At 64.0% G+C, this 13,586-nt stretch overlaps 1 protein-coding gene across 2 annotated transcripts; it reads right to left on the bottom strand.

Annotated features, from left to right (window-relative positions):
* Window positions 1–277: 277 nt before the first annotated feature.
* COXFA4L2 (cytochrome c oxidase hypoxia associated subunit FA4L2) lies at window positions 278–13,115 on the bottom strand. Of its 2 annotated transcripts, none has more exons than XM_075901810.2 (4): window positions 12,957–13,115; window positions 4,688–4,776; window positions 851–911; window positions 278–464 (listed from the first exon to the last, which is right to left on the bottom strand). In XM_075901810.2, the coding sequence occupies exons 1-4, from the start codon at window positions 13,011–13,013 to the stop codon at window positions 408–410; spliced, it is 264 nt and encodes an 87-aa protein (XP_075757925.1). In that variant the 5' UTR covers window positions 13,014–13,115; the 3' UTR covers window positions 278–407. The 2 variants fall into 2 exon arrangements, with proteins under 2 accessions (XP_075757925.1, XP_075757926.1); XM_075901811.2 differs by lacking the exon at window positions 12,957–13,115 and adding an exon at window positions 11,390–11,520.
* Window positions 13,116–13,586: the final 471 nt, after the last annotated feature.

Consider the following 13,586-nt stretch of genomic DNA (forward strand, 5'->3'; position numbering starts at 1 on the left):
AACCATGCACATGCGTGTGCTCGGGCACGGACACACCACTCTCCCACGCACGCTAGCCCAGCTGTGGGCCATGGGAACAGGATGTCCGATCGCCTCCGTGCTGGGGTGTGAGGCGGCGGCTCCCCCTGGCCCCGCACAGCATGGGAGACAGGAAACGCCGCACGGGGGGGTCGGGAGGGCAGGGATTTTCCATGGGGGGGAGGCTGGGAACCACTGGTTTGTTCCATCCCCAAGGGGACGCCGCCAGCCCTGTGTTGCGGTGGGACCCTGGGCTATGAAGACGGCTCCCGCAGCAGGGCGTGCTGGGACGTTTATTGCGGGGTGGGGAAAGGTGCCGGGACATCAGGGCAGGGCGACGGAGCCGCAGGGGACGCCTGGCGAGGGGCTCCCAGCTCTGCCATGGGCCCTCAGAAGTCGGGGCGATCCTTCTTCAAGCTCTTGTAGTCGGTGGAAACTGCCAGGAACTGCAGGAAGGGGAGGAAGCCGGCGTGAGCGATAGAGGGGCCATCCTCTTGGAGCACCCCCAGCTCCGGGACGCTGCTCTCCCTCCCCCCATCCCTAGCACCAGGGATGGGCCACGGGGGGCTGAGCCGAGAGCCCCGCCCCAGTCCCCAAACTCATTCCACAGGGACCCTCAAACTGCATTCAGTGTGGGGGCACAAACAGCCTGGAGTCCGAGTGAGTCGGGAAAGGCTTTGCGCCCCATTCCCTGACACCCACCTCTCTGGGAATGGGTGCCCCCTAGAGGGGAAGGGCCCTGTGCCCCATTCCCTGACACCTGCCCCCCCACATGTCTGGGAGCTGGTGCCTCCTAGAGGGCCCCATATGCCAAGCCGCCCGCCCAGCTCACCTTGTACTGGTCGTTTGGACTCAGTTTATTCCATGGCTCCGGGTTGTTTTTCTTGTCCCAGCTGCAAGGAACCAAGCAGGGGTTGGTGGGGAGGTGCTGGGGGGGGGGAGTTAGCAGGACAAAGGGGTTGCCGCACAGAGGTGTGACTGTCCCCCCCCCACACACACACCCCGCCCTGCAGTTCCAAGCGGTGGCCAGGCCCCTCCCTACGGCGCTCGGTACCTGCTCCCTTGATAAAAAGCACCGTGCAAAGTGGGCTGTTCACCCTGGTGCTACAGAGCTTGGGTTTGTGTTGATCGCCGGGGGGGGGGGACACAGGGGAGGTCCCATTTCCCTCCCCAAATGGCCAGCACCTGTCACCCCCATGCAGCGCTGTCCTGCCCCCTGTGCACTGCCCGCACAGTGCCATGGGGGTTGCTGCCGGGTACGGGGCAGGGGCTAGGCAGGGACTCGCCGGCTCTAACCCGTGGGCCCAGGCAGTGTGTGAAGGGCAGCAGCCGGCCCATGTGCACAGAGCGTGGAAGCCGTACACGCCCCAGGCTCATGACTGGCCCCCTGTGAGTGGTGCTACCAATCCAAGCCAGAAAGATCCAGGGCCTGAGGAAGGCGTCTGGGCGACCCCCTTAGCTAGGATGGTCAATTTCAGCCCCAAACCTGAGGGGAGGGGAAATTGCATGGGCCCGTCCCCCACACCAGTGCCAAGTGGCCGTGCCAGCAGGAGAGATGGAGGGGGGGGGGGGCGGTGGACTCCTCGATGTGAGTGTGAAGAGCCGTGTTCGGCCGTGCAACCAGCTCCCTGGCTCGTCGGCTTGCACGTGGGCACCATCCCACCGCGCCGAGGGCCGATGCACAACTGGGGCTCGGGGGCCCGTCTCCTCCAGAGCCAGCGAGGTGCTATTGGGCCTCTGGCCGGGGCTCTGCCCACCGCTGGCTGAGTTACTGGGCAGGCGCTGAGGCCGAGGCCGGCTTGGCAGCCGAATCTGAAGCTGGTCCCGGCCGGCCGTGGTGCTAAGTTCACACCAGCTCAGGCTCCAGGGGTGGGGGGGGGGGGGAATAACCTGCAACCTCCCATGTAACTGGAAGGGAAACGTGTCTCCCCGGAGGCTGCTGCCAGGAGCCCCTGCATCTGTCTCGCTGATGGGATGTTGGGGCCAGGAACCTGCCAGCGCCGACACCCCTGGTCCTGCACCGCACAGAGCAGCCAGCCAGCCCCGCAGAGATCCGGGTCCCTTGGCCAGCACGGCACAGAGCAGGTCAGAGCTGGGCCCTGCCCCGCAGAGCCCCCAATCTACCCACCCCGGGCAGCTGGAGGAAAGCGGGTCAGTGTCAGCTGCCCCCTTTTGCAGCATGTGTCTGTAGGTGGTGCACTTCCACACCTGCCTCGGTGCACAGGACAAAACTGATTCTGCACATGGATGGAAAAGCCGAGAGGGCACAATGCCTGCTATTCCTTTCCCGCCCCTCGGTCTCGCTTCCCAGCACCCTGGTTTGCTGTCAGCCCCGGCGGTGACAGCGGGATGGACGCGGGCTGGCCTCTGGCTCTGCAGCCTCACTCCCTCGCCAGCTTAGCCAGCTCCAGGCCACGGAAACTGGGTCAGCCACCAGATACAGAGCAGGCTGGCTGGTCGTCACCGCCAGGCTGCTGTTCCAAGCAATGGAGTTACTGCCTGGCCCTCCGGCTGTCTGTGCGCCTCGCCTCCAGCTACCGGCTCGCCCCCCTCCCATCCCTACGGACAGCCGCCTTCCCTCCAGCTCCCCACACGCCCTACCCGCCCATACCTGCCCCCCCAAACCCCCCATCCCCACGGACAGCCACCTTCCCTCCAGCTCCCCACATGCCTTGCCTCCCATACCCACCCCCACAACACACCCCCATCCCCACGGACAGCCGCCTTCTCTCCAGCTCCCCACACGCCCTGCCTCCTATACCCACCCCTCCAACACACCCCAAAAACCCCCATCCCCACGGACAGCCGCCTTCCCTCCAGCTCCCCACACGCCCTACCCGCCCATACCTGCCCCCCCAAACCCCCCCAAGCCCCCCCATCCCCACGGCCAGCCGCCTTCCCTCCAGCTCCCCACATGCCTTGCCTCCCATACCCACCCCCACAACACACCCCCAATCCCCATGGACAGCCACCTTCTCTCCAGCTCCCCACATGCCTTGCCTCCCATACCCACCCCCAACACACCCTCCAGCCAGCTACTGACATGTCCCCCCCCATCCCTGCCCATTCACACCCCTCCTTCCACACATTCCCATTCACTTCCTTCCTTCCCTCCCTCCCCATCAGAGCGGTGGGCTCTACCCTGGGCTCCGCCTGGCGGGAAGGACGGAGTCAGCACTGGCCTCACAGGGCTCCAGGAGCCGGCTAATGTCCCCAGGGCTGCTGTGTCTGCCACCTCCCCGCCTGCCCCTGGATCAAAGCACCAGGCCTGAGCTCTGCTAATTGCCGAGCTGAGCAAATTAAATCAGTGACAGTCTCAGATCTTGGCAGCGGGTGTGCGGCAGGGCAGCATGGTGGATCTGTCACGAGACAGAGCTACAGCCCCTGTCCGCCCCCGACACCCTCGGCTAGCTGCCCGTCTGTCTGTCCGTCCCAACACCCCTCTTCTAGCTGCCCGGCTGTCTGTCCGTCCCAACACCCCCTTCTAGCTGCCCGGCTGTCTGTCCGTCCCAACACCCCCTTCTAGCTGCCCGTCTGTCTGTCCATCCCAACACCCCTCTTCTAGCTCCCCGGCTGTCTGTCCGTCCCAACACCCCTCTTCTAGCTCCCCGTCTGTCTGTCCGTCCCAACACCCCTCTTCTAGCTGCCCAGCTGTCTGTCCGTCCCAACACCCCTCTTCTAGCTGCCCGGCTGTCTGGCCACCCCAACACCCTTGTCTAGCTCGCTGGCCATCTGTCCACCCCAACACCCCTCTTCTAGCGGTCCATCCATCTGTCTGCCCCAACATCCTCTTCTAGCTGCCCGTCCGCCTTGACACCCTCTTCTAGCTTCCCATCCATCTGTCTGCCCTGACAGCCTCTTCTAGCCGACCGTCCATCTGTGCACCCTGACACCCTCTTTAATCTGCCCGTCCGTCTGTCTGACCCCAACATTCTCAGCTAGCTGCCCAGCTGCCTATCCACTCCAACACCCCCTCTAGCGGCCCATGCATCCGTCCCCCACACGCCTCTATCCATCACTCACCCCATCCCAGACACACCCCTTTATCCATCCGTCCACCTCAGCCACATCCCTCCAGCTCGCTAGCCATCGATCTCTCCCAGACACACTCATCTATCCATCCCTCCAACTATCCTCTACCCATCCGTCTGTCTGTCCATCTCAGACAAACCTGGCTAGCTATGCATCCGTCTCGGCCACACCCCTCTATCTAGCTCAAGCACATCCATCCACCCATCTATCCACCCCCTTCCACCCAGCTATCTAGCTATCCATCTATCATCTATCCTGACAGGAGTGTGGGGGTTGCTCAGGGGGATGGAGGAGACCTCGGGCAGAGGGGTATGACCAGGTCTCCGATCGCCAGAGTCTCCAGCCCTCTCTGTGCCAGGGGGGCTCCCGGTGCATGCCCTTCCCTACAAATCAGGGGGGAGGGCGCTGCCCGGCCTGGCCTGATTTGGGTTAGGGCCACACCACTGGGCTGGGAGCTGCATGAGGTGGGAACGGGAGGGGAAACTGAGGCACGGGGCAAGGTGGTGACTGAGCTGGGACTGCGGGGTTGTGGAGTCGGCGTGTCGCAGGAGCACCGAGGGGGCCATGGACCCCGGCGCACGGCGCTGTCCAACCGCAGAGCCAGTGCGCTCGGCTGCCCGTGGCCCCAGCCTCATACCTGACGTCGGGGCTACAGAGGGCCAGGCGGAGCAGGTAGAGCGCGGCGCTGCCGAGGCCGAGGCCGATGAAGCTGACGAGGGGAATGAGCTGCGGAGAGAGGGAGAGAGCGGAGATGAAAAATGCCCCAATGAAATGAATATTTATCAGGCCGCCAGGAGAGTGAAGGGGAGCCTGACACGCCGGGAGATTTACCGGCGCAGCAATCCTGTACCCGGGCCCCCGTACACAGTGTAGCTGTCAGCTTGAGTGACTGAACTCAGAGCGGGGAGAGAAATCGGCGCGTGCTGGAGAGGAATTGGATGCGGAATGAGAAATCGCAGGCTCCCCCTCCCCTCCCCCACCCGCGGTAGCGGGGCTGGGAGAGGCGGGGGGGAACAGCACCGGGGCGCTCGTTAGCGCCGTTATGGGGGGAGAGGGACGTTACCGGCAACCGTCCACTCGGGAATGGGGGCTCACGGGACCAGCATCAGTTACTGAACATCTGTTAAACTCCCCCCCCCCACCGCTGCCTACAGCTATTCCTGCCAACCCATCCTGTACGCCCCCTTTGCAACCGGCCACCCCGCCTTTCCATGCATTGCTGCCCCCGGCTGCCCCCCGTCTACCTCCCCATGCCCCCAGCCGCCCCGTTTACCTCCTGATCCCCCCAGCTGCCCCAGCCACCCTGATCCCCCCAGCCACCCCCGTCTACCTCCTGATCCCCCAGCCAATCTCCCAATCCCCCCAGACACCCCATCTACCTCCTTATCCTCCTAGCCATTCCTATCTACCTCTCAATCCCCCCCAGCCACCTCATCTATCTCCCAATCCCCCCAGCTGTCCCTAGGCACCCCGATCCCCCAGTCGCCCTGTCTACCTCCTGATCCCCCAGTCGCCCCCACATACCTCCCAATCCCTCCAGCCAACCTCTCGATCCCCCCAGCCACCCCATCTACCTCCCGATCCCCCAGCCACCGGCCCCATGCACAGCCCACCAGCATCCTGCCAGCGCCATAGGAACACGTCTATCGATTCTCTCCAGCCAGCCACCCACGTACATAACCTTCCACCTTCCTGCTCATCTACCCCATGCGCACCACCCTGACTGCCACCCTGCGATCCATCCACACACCCCGACACATGGGGCCGTCTACCGTCTTTTTGACCTCATGCCACACACCTAGTCAGCCCCGTGCACCCCGTCTGTCTGTCTATCTATCCCCACACACCCCCTCTATCTATCTATCTATCTATCTATCTATCTATCTATCTATCTATCTATCCCCAAACACCCCATCTATCTATCTATCTATCTATCTATCTATCTATCTATCTATCTATCTATCTAATCTGTGTGCCTCTGTGTCTGTCTGTCTATCTGTCCCCATACACCCCCGCTATCTAGCTACCTACCTAGCCCTACACCCCTCTGTCTCTCTGCGTGTGTCTAGCACGAAGCGTTAGACCATGGCGCACCATGGGACCAGCGCGGCTGCAGCCTCACTGCCTGTAACATAACGAGTAACATTTTCAAAAGTGCCCTAGGGCCCTGGAGCCCTGGAGCAGGAGGCAGGTGGCAGGAGGCAGCAGACCTCGGGGACTCGGAGTGACTCGGACACCAGCCACTGATAGTTAGAGACCTTGGCTGTTTTAGGCAACACATGGCCCATTTTGCACTATCCCCCCACCCCCACTCCTGACTGGGGGGGGGGGGCCTGAGCTGGAGCATGGAGCCGGGGGTTGAGCTGGCGAGTGGGGCAGGGCTGGAGATGTGGGGCTTGGAGTGTGGGGCTAGGCTGGGGCTGGCATTGTGGGGCTGAACTGGGGAGTGGGGCAGGTCTGGAGATGTGGGGCTGGGGGTGTGGGGCTAGGCTGGGGCTGGCATTGTGGGGCTGAGCTGGGGAGTGGGGCAGGTCTGGAGATGTGGGGCTGGGAGTGTGGGGCTAGGCTGGGGCTGGCGCTATGGAGCTGAGTAGGGGAGTGGGGCTGGGGGTGTGGGGATGAGCTGGGGCGTGGGGCTGGGGGCAAGGGGCTGAGCCAGTTGTAAGGTGCTACATGGCCAAGCCCTGCCTGCGGCAATGGGGGGGCTCGGTGTGTAGGTCCCTGGGACTCCCCTGGGGTACAACTGGCTCACAAGAAGAGGGGCTTGGACTGAGAAGGCCGGGTTGTACTCAGAGAGGCCAAAACGCAATTGGAACTGCAGCTAGTCAGGGCGTGGGAAGGGGAACAAGGAAGGATCTACAGGCCTGTAGCAATAAGAGGGGGATGGGGCGGGGGGGGGCTTCCTGGAGGGGCAGGTAACCCAGTGGCAGACGTTGTGGGAAAAGCTGAAGGACTCAATTCTTTCTTTGCCTCTGTCTTCACGCACCAGGGCAGCTCCCAGACTCCTGCACTAGGCAGCACGGTGTGGGGAGGAGGGGGGCAGCCCTCGGTGGAGAAGGAACAGGGGAAGAACTGTTTAGAACAGCTGGACACACACACATCCATGGGGCCGGACTTAGTGCATCCGAGGGTGCTGAGGGAGTTGGCAAATGTCATTGAGGAGCCTTTGAAAACTCGTGGAGCTCGGGAGAGATCCCGGCTGATTGGAAAAAGGCAAACGTAGGGTCCATCTTTAAAAAAGGGAAGAAGGACGATCCAGGGAACTACAGGCCAGACAGCCTCACCTCCGTCCCCAGAAAAATCAAAGAGGGGATCCCCAAAGAATCCCTTTTGAGGCACTTGGAAGAGGGGAAAGTGATCAGGAACAGTCAGCATGGCTTCACCAAGGGCAAGTCGTGCCTGACCAATGTGATTAGCTTCTGCGACGAGGTAACTGGCTCTGTGGACATGGGGAAGTCGGCGGATGTGATATACCTTGGCTTTAGCAAAATTTCTGATACGGTCTCCCACAATATTCTTGCCAGCAAGTTAAGGAAATATGGATTGGAGAAATGGACTGTACGGTGGATAGAAAGCTGGCTAGACTGCCGGGCCCAGCGGGCAGTGAGCAACGGCTCCATGTCAGGTTGGCGCTCGGTTTCTAGCAGAGTGCCCCAAGTCTAGGGCTGACACTAATCTCGGGGGAGAGGTAGATATGTGGGAGGGCAGGGAGAGGGTCCCGAGTGACCTAGACAAGGTGGAGGGTTGGGCCAAAAGAAATCTGTTGAGGTTGCACAAGGACAAGTGTAGAGTCCTGCACTTCGGACGGAAGAATCCCAAACATTGGTACAGGCTGGGGACCAACTAGCTAAGCAGCAGTTCTGCAGAAAAGGCCCTGGGGATTCCAGTGATGAGAAGCTGGATAGGAGCCAACAGGGCGCCCTTGTAGCCAAGAAGGCTAATGGCATATTAGGTGCATTAGGAGGAGCATCGCCAGCAGATCCAGAGAAGTGATTATTCCCCTTTATTCAGCTCTGGCGAGGCCACATCTGGAGTATTGGGTCCAGTTCTGGGCCCCCCACTATAGAAAGGATGTGGACACATTGAAGAGGGTCCAAAATGATTTGGGGGCTGGAGCCTTTCGTAGGGGAGGCTGAGGGATTTGGGCTCATTTGGTCTGCAGAAGAGAAGCGTGAGGGGGGATTTGAGAGCAGCCTTCAGCTATGTGAAAGGGGGGTTCCGGAGAGGGGCTGTTCTCAGGGGTGGCAGGGGGCAGAACGAGGAGCCATGGTCTCAAGTTGCAGTGGGGGAGGTCTAGGTTGGAGATCAGGAAAAACGATTTCCCTAGGCGGGTGGGGAAGCGCTGGGCTGGGTTCCCTAGGGAGGGGGTGGAGTCTCTATCCCTAGGGGTGTTTAAGTCCCGGCTGGACAAAGCCCTGGCTGGGTGATTGAGTTGGGTTGGTCCGGCTTCGGGCAGGGGGCTGGACGTGCTACCTCCTGAGGTCTCTGCCCGCCCTGGGATTCCAGGATTCTACAGGGAATGACCAGATGCTGGCTCCGTTAATGCCCCTCTGGGGTGTCCCCCTCCCCCTCTGCCTTCCTGCCTGCGGAGCCGCCTGCTCTGCAGACTTGGCCAGGGCCTCTCTCCCCGTCGAGCCGCGGATGCTTGGCTTTGCCCGACTGCCACAACCCGCACACCCAGGAGAGCTCTCTGAGCCTAAGACACCAGCCCCGGCCCTGCAGCAAACTAGCTCTTTGTAGGCCCCCAGCCGGCTGGGGAAGGGGGAGAGGGGACGGTCTGTGGGCTGGTGCAGCCAACACTGGGGCTGCAACACGGAGTCCATCCTTATCGACTCCACTGGCGCTGCAGCCGTTTCCCCCGGTGGGGGTCTGGCTCCTGGGCCATGTGCCAATTGCCATGTGCCAATCGCCCTGTGCCTCAGTTTCCCCAGTGGGACAAGAATTCTGACCTCTCTCCCGAGGGCTCGTGCATGGAGCCCGTTTGGAGAGCCAGACATGAAGGCTGCTCTGGAGGCGCGAAGTGGCCTCACTAGGGTACCTTATATTCCAGGGCCTAGGCCCTCCCCCTCCTGTTACCCCAAGGGAGAGCCAGTCCTCGCCCAGGAAAGCCGACAATCTAAGCAGAGGCAGGATGGGCGAGAAAACGGAGGCAGAATGACCGAGTCAGGCAGAGAACCCAGGCGTCCGGAGGAGCAGCCCAAAGCCCCTCCCCCTGCCGGCTCAATAGCTCCAGGCCCCGCTGTGCTGCCCCGAGCCGCGGGGTTTGGCAGGCGTATCGGCACTGCTCCGACCCCGGCGCCACCGAGCGTCCATCAGCTCCGCTTTCCTTCCCCCTCCCCGGTGACAGCTGACTCGCAAGGCCCCCTCCCTCCTCGCCTCCCCGCGCCTCGCTTGGAGTCTCGAACCCCCCGCAGACGCTGCTCCTGATCCCTGAGGTCGGAGGCATCAGCAGCGAAGGCTCTTTCATGCCGCGTGCCACTCAGCACTGGCAGCCGCCGTGGCCTGGCCACGCCGGGTCGCTAAGACGCCCCAGGAGCCAGGAGAGCGGCCCTTCCCCTCGCCATCTGCCGCGCGCAGCTCGGGGGCCCCGCAGGGCCGCGTCATGAGCTGAGGCAGGGCAGGGGAGCGGGTGCGAGGGGGCCGGCGTGACTGGCCGCAAAGGTTCAAAACACCTGGTCCCCCCCTTCCCAAGAAGCAAGAGATGTAAACGACTGTGGGAGGCACATTGCGGTTCTGAGCCTTCGCAGGCCTCGGTTTGCACCATCTAGCCTCTGCCCTGTGAGCTAGACACAGGGGCAAGCCAGCGGGGAGCTATTTAAAGAGCTGGCAAGGACCCGGGTTGCCATAGGCCAGGACCTGCAGGAAACTGGAAGTTACTTTTGCCACTGGCTAGAAATGTTCTTCCCGAAGGAGAGATTCGCTCGCCCTCCCAGGAATCCGGGCGCTGGGGCTTGGAGGCGAACGGCAGCTCGGCCGAGATTTCCGGGGGCTGGGGGGCGGCTGGAATTCTGCTCGGGGTGGGACGCTGTCACCCCGTTTCATAGCTGGGCTCGGCGGCGGGGGCAAAGCAGGGTTCGGGGCGCGCCTGCTCCGCCGGACCCCGCAGTCTGGGGTCAGAGCCAAGCTTCTGGGGTGGCAGCTTGATTTCTGTGCCGTGGGTCTCCCAAGCTCACGGGACCAGGGGTGGTGGGAGCGGAGGGGGAGGGGATGCGGGAGGCCAGCGGGAGAGGGCGGGCAGCGGGTTGCTGGGTAGCAAGTGGCTAATGAGAAGGAGGTGAGTCGGAGGCATGGCAGGGCTATTTAGGGTGCCTAACTCCCCTGGGATCTAGGGAAACAGCGAGGCGGGCCGGGAATTCCGCTGGGTGCGGCGGTCGGAGCGGGGCGGTGTCTGGCTGCCGGGTGGAGGTTCCTCTGAACACTAAGGGGTCTGTGATCCCTGGCCAGGGGGTTGGGAGCCGTGTTGGCTGGAAGCTGAGCGCTTGGGCAGCTGCCCAGGAAAGATTCAGGTGCTGCCCAAAGGCTCAGCACAGCGCCCACCGCCGGCAGCAGTACGTTTGTATGGGTGGTGCACACCTGCGTGTGCCTCGGCGCACAGCACAACATGTATTCCACACAGGGACGGGAAAACTTCTAGGGCGCGTTGGTTAGGAGGGGCTGGCCCCCTCCGCTGCCTTGCAGGGGCTGCCGGCAGGCGGCAATGCTGCGGCCCCGTTCCTGCCCCACCCAGCCGTTCTGTTCCCCTTGCCTTGGCTGTCGAGTCTGCATGAATCCCAGCCAAGTCGGCAGCTGGGCCCTGCAGGAAGCGAGACGCCGGGCCAAGGTGAAACTGCTGATGTGCCCGCTATGCCCGGCGAGCGGACGGCGCGGCGGGAGCCCGGCCGCGGCGTGACTGGCTCACAGTGCCGCTTGCTGCAGGGCCTCCGGGGGGCCTCCCCCCCCCCAGTGCTTTACAGGAGTGAAGGACGCAGGGGAAAGTTTTGCAGCCTCATCCCCCATAGCCTGGAGCTGGGCCTGGCGGTTCTACCTTTCAGTAGCCCCTGGACCACCCACAGGAAGGAACCGGATTCCATCTCCCCACCTGCCTCGCCCACAGCCAGGGAATGCAGGAGTCCTGGCTCCCAGCCTCCTTTGCTCTAACCACTAGACACCCCATCCCCTCCTAGAGTTAGGGCTAGAACTCCGGAATCCTGGCTCCCAACCCCCACCTGCCGGAGCCACTAATCCCCCTTTCAGCTGGGACTCACCGCCCGCAGGCCTGTGGGCACGCTCCTGCTCCAACCCCTAGGCCTCACTCCCTTCCCAGGCTCCCGGGGCCCAGCCCTAGACCACAGTGTCTCACCATTTCCAGCCTTTCCAACATCGCTGCTTTGCCCAGGGCCTGCCTCTCCCCCGCTGGCCCCGCGCCCAGCCAGCGCCAGGCAGCAGCGCGGGGACGTGCCTGCTTGAACGCCTCGCCCAGCCTTCCCGAAAACCAAACCGCCGGGCTTCACCTCCCCTGCCCCCAGCCCCGTCCTCGCAGGGCCGGCGGCTCGCCTGGCGTCACCTGGGCAAAGGGCCAGACCCCCAGAGGCAAGCCAGCTCCCTGGGGAAACGCTCCTGGCTAGCCCTGGCCAGCTGGCGGGCAGCCAGCGATGGGCCCAACCAGCCGCCTCATGGAAAGGGCTGGATCCGGGGCCAAAGCCCCCTTCCTTTGTGTCTGGGGCGTGGGAACAATTAGTACAGCGGCAAGTGGGGGGGGGCAGCCCCCCTCCCTCCAGCCCCCCCCCTAGCCGGCTGGGGGGGAACCTGTGTTTCCAGGCAGACTCCCAGCTTCTTGACCTCATCAGGGTTTTTGCGTATTTATCAACAAAATCCTCCTCCTGAATTGTTCATGGCGGGAGGAGCTGAGGGGTGGGACCCGGGGGGGGGCTCCTTGGGCCAGGCGAGGGAAGGGGTCTGAATGGGGGGGGTTGCGGGTGGCAGAGGATCAAACCAGGAGTGGGGGGGCTGGAACCCCGATGCATCTCGGTGTAAGTCCCTCGTGCAGCAAACTCCACCGAGGCAAGGAGCTGCAGGGAGGGGCGTGACCCCCCCCAGGTAGGGGCCAAACGCCAGCGTGTGAAATAAGCAGCAAGGGGGGAGCTGTGAGCCACGGGGCCTTGGTCCTTTTTACAGAGCAGCCCCCCCCACACAAATGGGGTGGGAGCAGAGAGCAAGCTGGGGACAGGGACAGGAGGCACGGCTCAGTGGGGGAGCAGGGGGGAGCTGGGGGGTTCGTTGACAGAAGAGGGCAGCAGGAGACTGGGGGCAGTTCTGGGGAGGGGACCGTGATGGGGGGGCTGTGGAGACGGGGTAGGAAGGATGGAAGGAGGAGAGGGAGGGGGTGGGAGGGAAACTGGTGGGGGGACAGCGGAGAATTTGAAGAGAGGGTGGAAGGGGATAGAAGAAAATTGGGGGGATGAGATGAAAGGGGCACAGAGCTGGGCTGGGAGGAGGAGGGGGCAGATGGGGGCCAGGGACAGAGGAGGAGGCACGGGGGGGGCAGGAGATGGAGGAGGGGCAGAGGGGAAGAAGTGGAGGGGGCAGAGAAGGGAACTGAGAGGGCAGAGGATGGAGGGGATAATGGGGACTGGGGATGGAGGGGGAAGGAAGGGATGGTGGGGGCAGGGGATGGAGGGGCAGGTGGGGGCAGGGGATGGAGGGGGAGGGTTGGAGGGGCAGGTAGGGATGGAGGGGGCAGGCAGGGGCAAGGAGGGGGTGGTGGGGGAGGAGGTGGAGGGGCAGAGAGGGGGCAGGAGGAGGGGTGGGGGAGGAGGTGGAGGGGCAGGAAGGGGGCAGGAGGGGATGGTGGGGGAGGAGGGGGAGGGGATGGAGGGGCAGGCAGGGACCAGGAGGGCAAGAAGGGGCCGGGCCGGGCCGTCACTCACTCCGGGATGCTTTCTGAGCTGGCGGGCGAAGGCGAACCCGGGCCGGGTCCCTTCCATGCTGCGGCCGGGGGCTGACTCGCTCCGCCGGCAGCAGCGGCAGGTTCCCGAGTCCCGCTGCCTCCGCCCCCAGCCCGGGCCGGAGGGTCACTGGGGCGGGAGGCGGCTCCTTCCCCCCCCGCCTCCCGCGGAGCTGGCCAGGGCGGGGATCGGCTTCCCGGGACAGGGGGCTGGGGAGAAGGAGAGGGGCTGAGGGAGGGGCAGGGGAGGGGCTGGGGGGAGCGAGAGGGGGTTGAGGGAGGGGCAGGGGAGGGGCTGGGGGGGAGGAGAGGGGGGCTGAGGGAGGGACGGGGAGGGGCAGGGGCTGGGGGAAGGAGAGGGGGGTTGAGTGAGAGGCGGGGAGGGAGAGGGGGCTGAGGGAGGGGCAAGGGAGGGGCAGGGGTTGGGGGGGGGGAAGGGAGAGGGGCTGAGGGAGGGGCAGGAGCAGGGGCTGAAGGAGAGGGGCTGAGGGAGGGGCAGGGGAGGACAGGGGGTGGGAGGAAGGAGAGGGGCTGAGGGAGGGGCAGGGGCTGGGGAAGGTGAGGGGGCTGAGAGGGGGGAGGGAGAGGGGGCTGAGGGAGGGGCAAGGGAGGG

This window comes from Pelodiscus sinensis, chromosome 31 (genome assembly GCF_052426305.1).
Source record: "Pelodiscus sinensis isolate ZL-2025 chromosome 31, ASM5242630v1, whole genome shotgun sequence".
NCBI lineage: Eukaryota > Metazoa > Chordata > Testudines > Trionychidae > Pelodiscus > Pelodiscus sinensis.